Genomic DNA, 14152 nt, shown 5'->3' with positions numbered 1-14152 from the left:
CACAATCTGCAGAGCTTTGGGGACCTTGCTTTGGACGTTTACTCTCATCATCAGTTTCAACAGGCCTCTCTTCCAGGCCAGAATCAATGTCCTGGCTCCTGAGGAATCCCAGTAGGAGGGAAACACCCTATTGGGTGTTTCTTGGTTTTCCCCCCTGCCCTTGTTTTCACTGCCGCCTTCTCCTGGGGTGGGGTGGGGAGGCAGCCGAGGAAGAGGACTCTGAGGGGGTTGTTGGTGGAAATCTCAGGAGATGGTGTGGCCTTCTGAGGAGCTGGGGGATGGGGTGGGAGAGGAGCAGGGACATGAGACCCCTCCAGCCCACAGCCCCATGCGGGTATGCACTCTGACAGGGCTGTATGTAAGCCTTGGGGAGGAATAGTTTGTTGACCTCCACAGTGTGGGTTTGATCAGGACCCCTGTGGGGGAAAAGTAATGTCATGGCAGAGGCTGATGGGGAGTATATGGGACGTTGCAGGGTGGGTGGGGCAGTACCAGTGTTGGAGGAGGAGAGCAAGGAGAAGAGGTCCCCCCACAAGCCCTACCTCTTTTCATTCTCCTCTCCCTAGTAAGGAGAAAGGAAGGCTGGTGAGGCCCACGCTGGAGCCTTCCCGATCCAGCACCACTAGGAGCTGTTCTGAGACCAAACATGGAGGAGACTGTGGCAATTCCCTGCTAGAGCTGGTGCCAATCAAAGCAGGAGCATTGGAGGGCACTTTCCCCGCTCTCCAGGGAAGAAGCTCCCAGCAAACAGCTTGAAGTGGCTGCAAGCTCATCCTCTTCACCCCCAAGGCAGCTGCCGGACTGAGGCTCCGTAAGAGGCAGATCCTTTTACCACAGCTGCTGGGGAGTGGGCCTGGGGGTCAGGGTCCAGCTGTTCTTGCCACTCTACACGTCCCCACTTAGGATCACAGTTCAACAAGCTCCCATGAGAGGAGAGGGAAGGGGGAGCATGCTGCTAAGCCCCAGAAGACTAGTGGCTAGAACCTCAGCTCCACTGAAATAAACAGAGCTACACTGATTTACACCAGGTGGGGAGCTGGCCCATGTCCCCCAGAGGAACAAGTGGAGATCATTCTCAGGGAGCCAGAGACAGCAGTTCTGGGCCTTTCATAGGCTCCTTTTGGGTGCCAAAAACCTTTATGAGAGCAGTGGCTGAGTGCAAGATGGGCATGGTTACCCAGAAATCTCTCTTCCAGGCCAACGGATCCCAGCATATGAGAATGGATTTCCATACAGCCCAGAAGAGCTTGTCTGTTTCAAATAGCAGATGAGACACAAAGTCTAGCAAAGCAAGAAGCTTACTCCTTCCATGGAGCGGGATGTCTTGTGATTAAACTACAGTGGGAAGGTGCCAGGTTGCACCCAATACCCCGAATTGTTTGAGTTCTTGTAATTCTGAGTATTTCTGAGAGTGCAGACTCTGCCTCCGTGGCAGCATTAGTTTGGGTTTTGATTGTTCTTACGAGTACAAACAGCTCTGAGCAGAACCTGAAGGTCACTGAACTCAGGAGCAGCTAATGCTAACACCACACATTCCTTCCGTACTAGAAAGTAAAGAAAGCTGCGGGTGCTGTGGAAAGACCCAAAAGTGGGGCAACAGAAGTTCTAGCTAGAACTACATTCTGCCCTCCCTTAGACCAGTGAGGTCGATGGGGGCTCTTGGAGCTAAGGGAGGACAGCGTGGGCTCTCAGATTTAAAGGTGGGAGCCCACAGGGGCTCGGGCACACTATTCCCAAGCTTGCTCGCCTCCGATTTTAACCTTACACTTAAAAAAAAAAATCCAATCCCCCTTCCCGCAAACGCTTCTCTATCCTGTCTCCGGAAGAGCCTTGCCCTATGGCCACACCTCATCAGAGAGGTGGAGTTCAGGGGCAGAGGGACAGTTTGAATATTTCATCCCTACCTGAGAGGTCTCCGGGTGTTCCCTTGAAACCAGAGCATTGCAGTCAAGACAGAGTAACCTACTCACAGGTTGGGGCCTGCACTGAGACTCCACTTAAAAGCAGATGATCTATCTGCCATAATGACCAGCTGCATCATGTCTGGAGCCCCCACTGTGGATAGTTTCAAACATGAAGTGAGAGTGACATTGAAGTGGCAGTAATTTGAATAAATGGAGATTGTTCACATCCCCACACCTGAGTAGCACAAACATAACCGCATTGAACTCGGTGCCTCTGCTGTTGCACTGTGGATTTTCACAGCTGATACACTATCATCTCCCCTTTTGCAAATCTCCGACAACATTGCTACCTTCACTGTTCGGACATTATGCGACTGTCCAGCTAGGAAATTCTGTAAATTTTGTATATTATCTCACGGCAAATTATCACCTGCAAACCTCTAAAATGTTACATTGAAGAACATGTGCCCAGCTTGTGAGGATCCCTAATTTAGGGAGCGAGCTTCATTGCTGGAAGATTTGTTAATACAGATTTTGTTTTCAGTAAATTTTGGCACATACTATTGAGCCTGTTTGGTTACTGATATACACCACTAGGAACCAGCAGTCTAAGTACTAACCAGAGCAAGCCTGGAATACAGACTGCACTGCTGAGGTCTGGGGTTTTTTTGTAAGCCATTTCCAAGGGAACAATTCTGTCTTACAGACAGGCCATCAGATTCTGTGCTTTGTCGGGAGCTATTATATATCCCTGCTACCTGAATATACCGCCAAAAAAAAAAAAAAAAAAAAAAAGTGTAACATGGTCTGACATCTCCTGCTAAAAGAGACAATTATTCATCAGTGGAATTTAAAACAAATTGCTGGGCAGCATATTATGTAGCTGGCAGCTGCTGGAGTTGAAGCCATTCTAATAGGGAGCAGGCGAGAGGAGAAGAAATTAGAGTAATAACAATGACCTCAGTTAATAATTTATCATCAAAATATGACTTCAGTAGTAGAATACAGTTCAGAGTAAAAATTCCCAACGAGCATGCACATTTAGATGGATTTCCTTCGCAGGCGGAGGTGTTCCCTGCAGCTGGGGCTGTTGGACGATAAAGTGCTCCCAGGAGAGGAGAAACCAGTGGGATCCCTTGTGCTCAGGGAGACCTCATCGATTTTGTAAGAAATGGAATTATAGTAAACAGGATTGGTGTGGCAGCTGAGGGTCTCTGGATGGGAGGGGGCAGGGCTCCCACACAGCCGCGGTCTGTAGCACAAACACGTGCAGAAGGAAGGGACTCTGGCAGTGGAGTTTGAAGAATGGCGTCTTGGTCTATCAGCATCTTCCTGCATCAGTGGGATGAGGTTCATTTGACTTGTCCTGTCTTCTGTGGGTAGAAAAATAGCATCTTTGTTCTTACTGTCTTCCTTAGCTTTCAGATGGATGTTGTTCCTGACTCTCCTCAGGGATGCCCTCTCTTCTGCATCCCGCCTCTCATCTTCTGAGTTCATAGTCAAAAACCTAAGAACTACTAAGTTTAGGAAAGCACCAATCACAGTCAAACCGACCAAGATGTACATGAAGCTGAAAGCCACATATGGTGGCTTCTTCTGCAAAGCTTCGTTTTTCTGCAGAGCTACAAAGTCCCCAAACCCAATAGTGGTCAGCGTAATGAAGCAGTAATAGTAAGCATGGAAGAAGGTCCAGCCCTCAAAATAAGAGAAGGCAGCTGCTCCAACACACAGTGTCCCCATGCAAGACAGGAAGCCTACTAAGACCATGTTTTCCATAGAGACGTTAGTCTTCTTCATGCCCAGACACTTCTTTATTTTCTTCAGCAGTAACCGGACTACGGTGTTCATGCGTTCCCCAAGACTTTGGAACATAACCAGTGTGAGGGGGATGCCAAGGATTGCATAGAACATGCAGAAAACTTTGCCAGCATCTGTGCCTGGGGCAGCATGTCCATAACCTGCACCAGAAAGAGAGAAAGGCAGGCATTACTTAAACACACAGGAGCAATGGCATCCCATGTCAGTGTTGCAGGCCAAATTCCATCGCTGACAGATGAGTTTCTGCGGGGGGGGGGGGGAGCAATGTTTGCAGACAGATTTGTGCACTCATGGTTTGTGCTTACTGAGATTTGGGACTATGCTCCCCTACGGGTCACCGATGCTGATCTCTGAATCACAACAGAGTACACTAAAGGATGGAGTTTCATTTAGTCTTTAAAAGGGTTAAAGTTACCCCACTTGCACCCCATGATAGCCTGTGGGCTTGCTCTGGAGTATCGATGGGCAGGATTAGACCAACAGGGCCGCCTTCTCCTCCCAGGCTGGTTTAACATTGGTTTAAGTCTACTGACTTCTATGTATTTTCTTCTGATTTATGCCAGGGGAACTGAGAGGAGAATCAGACCAAAGGCACTTTCATTTTCACTCTATTGCTTTAAATACAAAGTGTTTATTTCACTGAAGCACCATGAGCTGACCCCATCCCTACAGAGCTCAGAGAAGGATGAAGTGCTGTATTTTCGATCCTCACCAACACAGATTAAGATTTAATTTCCTTGTCTTGTTTGGAGGTTTGGAACTGCTGTACTAAGCAAGGAGGCGCATGATAATAGTAGGATAAGAACAAGGTACTCACTGAGGTCCTGATCTTAGCTGTATAAGCTTAATTGAAATTTGTGATCTCTGCCCCAGATGGAGAAGTAAAACTCAACACAAAAGAGAATTACACTGTATCCTGCAGTAACCACTATGGGGGCAGGAGGCCTCATTAAAAAAAACAAACTATATTGAGAAGGCAATAGGTATGGAAGCTTCTTTTGTGGACATGTTTACATCCTAGAACAACAGTTAATTTAAGCAGGGTCAGAGCCAGTTTGTTTCCCTGCACTGCTGCATGGATTTTTGAAAACAATTATTTTAAAATTTCACTTTTTCCAGTTACTTAAACAAGTTGAAGAATATGGAAAAAATATTCATCAGGAGACATTCTTTTTCTTTCTTGTTCTCATTCAATACCATGACTGGGCTTCACGTACGGTTGCACAGGGCAGAGCTTTTAGGGAAACTGTCCGATCACAATGATGGATTAATCAGGAGATGATTTACACACAGCTGTCTCTGGTAGATTCTCAACTGCACCTTCCACTCCAGGAAACTGGATGGGGTTGCAAGACCAGGTGTTGCATAATTGACTGTGGTAAACTCATGACTGCAATATTCTAAGAGAGAGTTCGCTTCCCACTGTTTGTGTAAACACACATTAAGATCAAATGAGTTAAAATTACCTCGTCATTTACTCTGATACAATCAAACAAGCACCTGTTGCAGAACACAGAGCGGAATCAGGACTTGAGTGACATAGAAAGCTACTAGACCTTTAGCAGCAATCACCAGGTACTAGGATACATGAGAACGCTGTGGGAACACAAAGGTGTAAATAATGATCTAAAGCAGCAATGAGGTGGAGAAATAGCTGTTGTTCCCCCCAATACTCTTAAAAGAGGATATGACTGATGCTTTCAAATCGACAAAGGAAATGAGAGAGTAAACACTGATACGCCGACTGCTCGAAATCGACAGAAATGTTCTCTTTTGGGTCAAATGAAACATTTTGTTCAACCGCAAAAATATTTCTGCCTTTCAGTTCATCCAAAACTTCAAACATTTTGGTTAGGATTTGACTTGACAAGAATTTTTCCCTCTCAGAACTTTTCACAGCTCTTCCAGTGACATAAATGTGGATGAAACGTTTTGCTGAGTAAAGAGTGCTCTCTGCTCTGCCCTGAGACCACAGGGAAGGGCACTGAAGATCACGGACACTTCCATCCATTTGAACGTTGTCAGCAAGATTCTACAGGTACGCCTACACCGCAGCTGGGAGCAAGCCTCCCGGTGCATCAGACACACACTAGTGGGGCTCGAGCTAGCATACTAAAAATAGCAGTGTGGATGTTGCAACTTTGGCAGAGACTCGGGCTTGCCACCCAAACTCAGACTCAGGGGATGGGTGGGCTTGACTGCCAGACCTGCCACCCCAGTCACAACGTCCACGATGCTATTTTTAGTGCACTACCTGAGCCCCACTAGCACAAGTCTGTCTACCTGGGCTGGGAAGCTTGCTCCCAGTGGCAGTGTAAACATACCCTAAAATAAAGCACCCTAAATCCATCACTGTGCACAGGGAATGTGTGCAATCAACTAAGTAAAATACTTACCACTTACATTCTGATTTTCAATTGTGAAAGGGCTTTACATCTTTCCACTAAAATTTACCCTCTGTAAGGATTAAGCAATTAGCCAAGGTGACTGTGCGACGGTGAATGGCTGGGATTAGATCTCAAGGTTCCCGGCTTAAGGCTACACTTGCAAGTAATAATTTCAGCTCAGCCAGTGCAAAGGGGCATTGGAACTTTATAATGAGACTCAAAGGTGTGGTGGCTGGCAAGGCTCCCGAAAGTAGGTCTTCTACAATCAAACATCAGGGCTTTGAGGAGAAGATATGGCTGGAATCTAGGCCCCACTAGGAATTTTGCCTGGGGTCAGGGTTTCATGCACTGTACTGACGGCCTCCAGGCTGTTCCTGGAGAACTCTCTCAATGGAGCACCTTTTAAAATGTTCACATTTGTACATTCCCATAGAGAGGAATAGGCTTTTTCCTATCAGGGTTCCCATTGTTCCCTGCAGCCCTTTTGCTACTGCTTGCAATGAAGTCATCGGCCTGTGCTTAGCCATGACAGTATACTGTCATGTGACTGTGAGAATACTCACATTTTGCATAAATGTTTTGATAATATTTTGCATTTTCATAGCCCCGCGTATCATAGGATCTCAGATAGCTTTGTAATCATCACAGAGCACTGGCGAAAGTACCAGAGAGTTAGATATTACTTTGCAATTATTATTATTCCCATTTTGCAGATGGGGAAACTGAGGTCACATTGAGTCAGCAATACAGCAGGGAGTGGAATCCATGGATGCTGCCTCCCAGTCCCTGTTGCTCCTCCGCTTTGGAATTGGTAAACCTGATTTTACACACCTCTCTGAAAAGGTGAAGACACTTAAATTCTTTGGCCAATTTCCAACATTAAAGTTCCTCTTAGCTCCCTGCAACAATTCAAAGGCTGCCCATTTCCACAAATGAGGTCTCGTTGCCCGAGGAGGGGGTGGGTGGGTGCAGGCAGTGTGGGTGAACTCAGTGCACATGGAGAGGTGGGGGTGCAGGCAGCAGGGGTGTGCTCAGTGCCCACACAGAGGTAGGTGCAGGCAATTGGGTTTATTGCATATGAGAACGAGGTAACATCACACACTGCACACCAGGGGAAAGGTGGCTTCTGAGTCTTGTTAGCATAATATCTGAAAGCAGAGATAAGGACATCATGGGCAGACAGTGGGGATAAGAACTCCTAGCTGTTCAAAACCTTGTTCCCATGACTGCATGTGATGGGGCTTCCTTACACCAGGGCAAGGAGGAGCAAAGCAGAAGAGTCTTTTTGCAGGAAGGGAAGGAGCCTGATGCTGGAGCCAGGGAATGGGTGGAAGGTGCACAGAGCATGACATGCCCCAGTGTTCCCAACACATCCATGAGTAAGCGGGGGGGGGGGGGCAGGGGGTGACTCAGTGCCCATGGAGGGGTGGAGACAGGCGGGGGACAGCTCAGTGCTCAAGAGGGCAGGGGGATGGGGGCAGGCAGGGGGCGGCTCGGTGCCATGGGGGGGACAGGGAGCGGCTCGGTGCCCATGGAGAGGTGGGGGCAGAAAGAGTGGGAAGCGGCTCGGCGCACAGGAGGGCAGAGGGATAGGGGCGGGCGGGCAGGCAGGCGGCCCGGTGCCCACGGAGGGCTGGGGGCAGGCGGGGGAGGGGCTCGGTGCCCTTGGGGGGACAGCCCGGTGCCCGGGGAGGAGCGGGGGCAGGCGGGGGGGGGCGGCCCGGTGCCCGGGAGGGCGGCCCGACCCCGCACTCACCGATGGTGGTGATGACCGTGATGGCGAAGTAGAAGGAGCCGGCGAACTTCCACTGCCCGCCGGCGCGGTGCGGCTCGGCCTGCAGCACCAGCCGCTCCAGCTCGCGGTAGTCGTCGGCCGAGAAGCGGTACTTCCTGCGGAGCTCGCCCCGCTTCTGCTCCAGCAGCCGCCTGCGGCCGCTCTCGCCCTCCGACTCCAGCGCGTCGAAGACGGCGGCGCCCACCAGCAGGTAGGAGAAGATGCAGAGGATCAGCGAGACCGTGCGCAGGTTCTGCCGCTTCATGGCGTGGGGCGGCCTGGGGGGCGCTCGGCCGGGGCACCGCGCCGGGGACCAGCGCCGGCTTGCTCAGCCCCCGGCCGGCGGGCATCGCCTGCCGCATGCACCGGCCGCCAGCTCCCCACTGCGCTGGGCCCGGGTTATCGGCGCGTGCCTGCAGCGGGCATGCACCGGCCGGCGGGTGTCGGCTCCCCCCCCTGCACCGGCTGCACGCACAGAGCCCGGGCAGCGGCTCCCGCGCCGCCTGCAGCACCCTCAGGTGCCGGTCCCCAGCCCCCGCTGCGCGGTGCTGCTGCAGGGGCTGGAAGGTAGCGGTGCCCACGCGCCGGCTGCAGGGCCCCCGGCGTCCCCTCCTCCCGCACCAGGGGAGGGCTGGGGGGCCGGTCCCGGAGCCGCTCCGCCTGCGGCTGCTCCTCCCGCTGCGTGCTCCCCCCTCCCCAGGCACGCAGCTGGATGCGCTTCTCCCAGCGGGGAGCGGCACGGGGGCGGGGGGGGAGGAGCTTGCGGCTGTTCCCGGGCCGGCTGGGTGGACCGGACCGGACCGGACCGCCCCCTCCAGAACCACAGCCCTTTCTCTTCCCGCATCCTCAGGCTTTCCTGGCCGCATAGGTGCTGGACTACAGGTGCGGGGGCTGCTGCTGCACCTCCTGGCTTGAAGTGATTTCCAGCCTATCCAGGGATTACAGTTTGGGTCAATTTTCAGAGTAGCAGCCCTGTTAGTCTGTGTTCGCAAAAAGAAAAGGAGTTCTTGTGGCACCTTAGAGACTAACCAATTTATTTGAGCATGAGCTTTCCTGAGCTGCAGCTCACTTCATGGCTCTCAGCACCCCCACGATAGGAATTGTTCCAGCCCCCCTGCTCAGGGGCACCTGCTGCCTCAGCACCTTCCACTGCTCTGCCCAACCAGGGAGCAGGTCCCCACGCCGCCCCCACTGTGGCATCACCTTACAAATGTGTCATGGCAACCCACGTCCCCGCTACACTGAGCCTGCCCTAGGCTTAAATAATAGCTGCTTCCGCTCTCAGCCCCTGCCTGAGCATAGCCAAAGTGGTTCCAAAGCAGAGGGCCTGCCACTGTGAAGAGGAACTTGTCACCAGTCCCATCCCATTCACACCTGAGGATTATTATTGCACTGCCTTCAGCTGGTCACACTGCTGCTGCACCATGCAGCTAGGACTCAAACCATTTAGGGCTGTGTAGGTCAAAATCAGTTTTTCTCTGACCTACCCTGAGGCTCATTGCTGAGTACTGGAAGAGGTGACCTTTCTCCATTTGGTGTTACTAAGCCAGAACTCGGAAGTAGGACTCCTCATGGAGCCTTTCTACCTTGGGTCACTCTCACCTACCCTCTAACTTCATGAAGGCTGGCCTGGCTCTGGGTCATTTATTGGAAATATTATATAAAGCAGGAACTTTGCCCAAGATCATACCTTTCTGGCAGTGTTCCCAGGTTGAAGGAGTGTTTTGGATGCTGATGTGAGTGCGAGCAGCCAAGCTGCCCTGTTTTGCCTCAGGATCCAGGTAGCTTTGAAGTGGCATAGGATTCACCCAGGCTGGGTATGCAGCCATGGAGAAAGCATGTTGCAGCTAAAACACTCTTTAGGGTAGCAGTGCTGGATGTGGGAAGCGAAAGGGGTGCTGCTTGGTAGGACTCACCAGGGAGGTAGTGCTTTACAATTAGCGACAATATGGAATCAACCACAATTAAAAAAACAAAACAACCCAAAACATGTTTTTTTCTGATTTTCTCACCAGTCCTAGATATCAGATGATCATAACTGCTGCTGTATTATTTGAAGCAGAGGGAACAGAAGGAGAAAACCAAATAGCTAAGGTTAAATGTTTCCATCCCAGATCAAATATACCCAAAGTCTGCTTTGACTAAGATACTGCAATGCTAGCTCCCCCGCATGCCTTCATCACCAGTACACATCAACCCTAACTTGGAGGGACCCCACCTCTAGAGGGTCAGAGAGGAGTTCAGTCTCTGCCTTAGGTTGAGACTGCCAATAAGTGCTAGTTGTAACAGTGCTGATTTATGTTTCTGATGCTGTATGATTAAATCTGACCATTTATATAGCTGATATTGCCACCATTATACAATTGCAACACACCTTGTATGAAGTAGTGGCCATGTTAGTCTGTAGCCACAAAGAGAACAGGAGGACTTGTGGCACCTTAGAGACTAACAAATTTATTTGAGCATAAGCTTTTGTGAGTTTACGCTCAAATAAATTTGTTAGTCTCTAAGGTGCCACAAGTACTCCTTTTCTTTTTACCTTGTACAAAGTATATCGTGTAAGGTGTCAATGGAAAAGTTCTGATTTGCTAAATAAAATTATCCTGTTTATATTCATATATCATCTTTGTATCTAAAGTTATGAATATTGGCAGTGGATTTGTATTTTACTGTAAGCATGCAGACTCACCCAACAGCAGCTCCTGCTGGGCATCCTTGGGAATTAGCTCAATTTCCAGCCCAGAGTACCCTCCACAGGCCAGTGATCCACCGTACTACTGGTCCCCAGTCCCTCACCTTGGGTGCTGCCCCCCTGACAGTACCCCCACTCCCAGGAACCCTCACCCACTATCCCCACAGTCATGGCTACTGCCAGTCACCATCTAGCCCCACACCCTGGGGCAGACTGTAGTGTAAAAGCCAATCATCACAGACAACAAGGGGTTTGGACTGGCTGCCTTTACCCAACCTCAGGCTACCCCTCTGCAACCCCAATACCTATTTGGGGTTGGGGAGTTGCTGGCCTAGAGCTTCCCAGCTCCTGAGGCCTTTCCCCAGCCCTGCCTCACTCTAAATCCCCTGGGTGAATTTCCCCCACAGCTAGCCTGTCTCTCTCCAGCCTTTATAAGGGCCAGCTGGGCCCTGATTGGGGTGTGGCCCAGCTGCAGCTACTTTCCCACTCAGCCCAGCTTCTAGCCCACAGACCCCCAGCCCTCTCTAAGGCCTGGCTTTTCAGCTCTTCAGGACAAGAGCGGGTGACCACCCTGCTACACTTACATATGTGTCGCATTCCTGAGTAGCACCCACCCAATAAAAGTTATATAGAGCCAGACAGCTATGTGTTGATGGTCCACTGAGGACACTTCAATCTAACAATGGGCCCAGATAGCTCTTCCTGTGGATGCCTCAACAAGAATATGGGCAATGGCTGCCCCTGTGAGTCATCAAAGTATGTAAGGACATGTGATATGCCCGGGTAACCCTGGGTTCCATCTTGGGCCAGTAAAACTTTCCAGAAACAGAGGCTGTGAGCTGTGCTTGAGACAGTAAAATTCCATGCACAGGGCAAAGGATATAAAAGGCCCCTGAGATATCTCCATTTTGTCTCTTTCCTACCATGATTCTCTGGACTTACAACAAAAAGGAGCATTTTGAACTATGGACTGAAGGCCTTCCAATCTTTTGGAAGTTACCAGAGAGGCTTTACAAGCTAGCAGTTTATTTCATCACTGCTACAAGCCTGAGATAAGGACTTTGCAAGTATTTGTTTGCATATGATTTATTAACTCTCTTCTTTTCTTTTATTATTATTATTTATTTAGTTTTTAGTTACTAAAGGATTGGCATCAGCATGATTATTGGGTAAGATCTGAGTTATATGTTGACCTGGCTAAGTGGCTCATATCTTGGGATTAGAAGACCATATATTTGATTAAATTGGTTTTCAGTAACCATTCATCATAGAATCCGGTGTCTGGGGTGAGCCAAGAGCTGGAATGCCTAAGGATACTGAACTTTTGACTTTTTGTTAACCAGTTTGCCAAGACAGAAGTTTACTTTTGTTCCTGACTTGGTATAAAGTAAAGATAAAATAACCACCAGTTTGGGGTGCGTCTGCCCTGTTTCTCAGCAGTTTGTCCCATAGGTGCCGACTCTGTGGGTGCTCCGGGGCTGGAGCACCCACTGGGAAATATTAGTGGGTATTCCACACCCACCGACAGCCAAGCTCCTCCCCCCCCCCCGAGCATGCCGTATCCCCACTCCTCCCTCTTCCTCCCTTCCAGCCCGCCCACTACCTAACAGCTGTTTGGCAGCGCTTAGGACTTTCCAGAAGGGAGGGGGAGAAGCGGGGAGAAGGTGGAGAAGAGGCAGGGCAGGGGCAGCGCCTTGGGGGAAGGAGGTGGAATGGGGGCAGGAAGGGGACTATGGGGGTGGGGCAAATGGGGGTTGAGCACCCACCAGGCAGAGGGAGAAGTCGGCACCTATGATTTGTCCTGCATTTGGCATCCTCAGTTGTGACCCACTGAGGCACAATGACACCCCACCTCTAGAGGGTCAGAGAGAAGGTCAGCCTCTGGCTTTGGCCTTAGGCTGAGACTGCCAACAAAGTGCTAGTTGTGACAAAGTTGATTTAGGTTGTGTGGACGTTTGCCTGCTGGCAACTTGACTGAAGCCCCCAGTTCATTTCACATAAGCCTCAGGACAGATGTAAGATGGGAATGAATTCCAACCACTCTGAACTGGCTCAGCTGTGAATCAAAGAGCAAGAGGAAAAGGGCTCCATTTCCTGAGCCTTCCTGTATTCCTTATGTTTCACTTTTAAAAATAGAAAGATAATTCTCAATCTCATGCTGTTGGAGATAGCAATTATGGGCAAGAAGTGAGGAACACCAAATACAAGTGAGAGTGCAGTGTATGAGGCTGTGGGGGGGGGAAATCTAGCTATTTAGTATTGTTGCGTGCTATTAACTAGCTGCTGAATTCCACCCCAGAGCTGTCTGCCTTCAGCACATTTCTTACCTCCCTCCTTTGGTGCTGCAAAGCCTCATTAATTCACGTTGTTAAAGTGTTATGAGACATACACATACACCGCACCTCCCCGATGAAGAAAGTTACCTTTCTTTCTTGTTGCCTTAATAGTAGTGTCACATCCAAGGTTGCCTTGGGCTAATCTGAGCCCTTACCATTTGTTCTGCTTTCCTGAGAAAGGGTCAGTATTTTGAAGAGGGTTTCTTTACCATAGCTCTGTGAGGGATTTTGTCCACCCACCCTCCCTCTGAGCCCCAAAAGTGCTGCTGGTTCGGTAACATCACTGCTTAAAGATCTGTGTTTTATGTGTCCAGAAGTCTGTTGCCACAATAGCCAACATTGATTGGCTAGTGATGATATGATATTGAAGTATGGCCTTTTCAAAGCCTAGCGATCCCCTCTCCTCTCCTTATGGAATGCTTATGGCTAAAACCACTGGGGTGTGTCTGGTGGGCTAGCATCTATATTTACCCAGTTCTGATCAGTTCGGTCCTGTATAATTTAGATTTTCTCAATCATTTCCTCTCTAAATCTTCTCCTGACCACGCTAAATAAATCCCAGTTTTTACAATGTCTTGTGCTACATAAGCCCTGCCTACATCTCCAGCTGTCTTTGTGGCCCTTTCTTGTTGTGTTAATAATTGAAGAGACCTGGCCAGCTATTCTTCTAGTTGCTAAAAACAGAGGCCAGTGATGTAATGTAATCTTGGAAGATAATATCAGGACCATTCTGTAAACAACACCATGATACACAGTCCAGCCATTTTGACAGTGGTGAGGGGGCAGCTTGGTTTTTTCCTTGAGTCAGTGTCCTGTTTGCATAAGCTCAGTCCATATAGAGCTTCAGTGAAATCAGTGGGACTGCTTGTGAAGTAAGGTACTACTCAGCACCAGAGTGGCAGAATCAGGCCCATAACAAGCAAACCACTATAAGAACAACCCACACATACCTGTTCCCATGAGCTACCATTCCATAACAAGTCGGGTAATGCATGCCAGGGAGGGAGAAGAAACAAGGGTTTTTAAAAGGTGTAACACATGTTGGTAGTGTCTTTTGAACTGTATCAACGTCACTCTCACTTGTATCGTTTGTTTTGAAAATAATATGGAAGATTGCAAGCTCTGAAACCTTTGTGATACAAGAATAGTACCTGAGTGCAGTGCATTTACGTTTCCTCCATGAGGGGAGCATAGCAGCATTACCTAGCTTAAATTGCTTTCTGCACCACATTGCTTTTGTG

At 49.5% G+C, this 14152-nt stretch overlaps 1 protein-coding gene across 1 annotated transcript; it reads right to left on the bottom strand.

The window, feature by feature from the left end:
* Positions 1-2863: 2863 nt before the first annotated feature.
* KCNK15 (potassium two pore domain channel subfamily K member 15) lies at positions 2864-8551 on the bottom strand. The gene is made up of 2 exons (XM_084645303.1): positions 7866-8551; positions 2864-3862 (listed from the first exon to the last, which is right to left on the bottom strand). Exons 1-2 carry the CDS (start codon positions 8146-8148, stop codon positions 2946-2948), a joined length of 1200 nt encoding a protein of 399 aa, XP_084501429.1. The 5' UTR covers positions 8149-8551; the 3' UTR covers positions 2864-2945.
* Between the last annotated feature and the right edge of the window lie 5601 nt (positions 8552-14152).

Source organism: Lepidochelys olivacea, assembly GCF_965140295.1.
Source record: "Lepidochelys olivacea isolate rLepOli2 genome assembly, chromosome: 13".
NCBI lineage: Eukaryota > Metazoa > Chordata > Testudines > Cheloniidae > Lepidochelys > Lepidochelys olivacea.
This window is presented reverse-complemented; position numbering and strand designations above follow the sequence as displayed.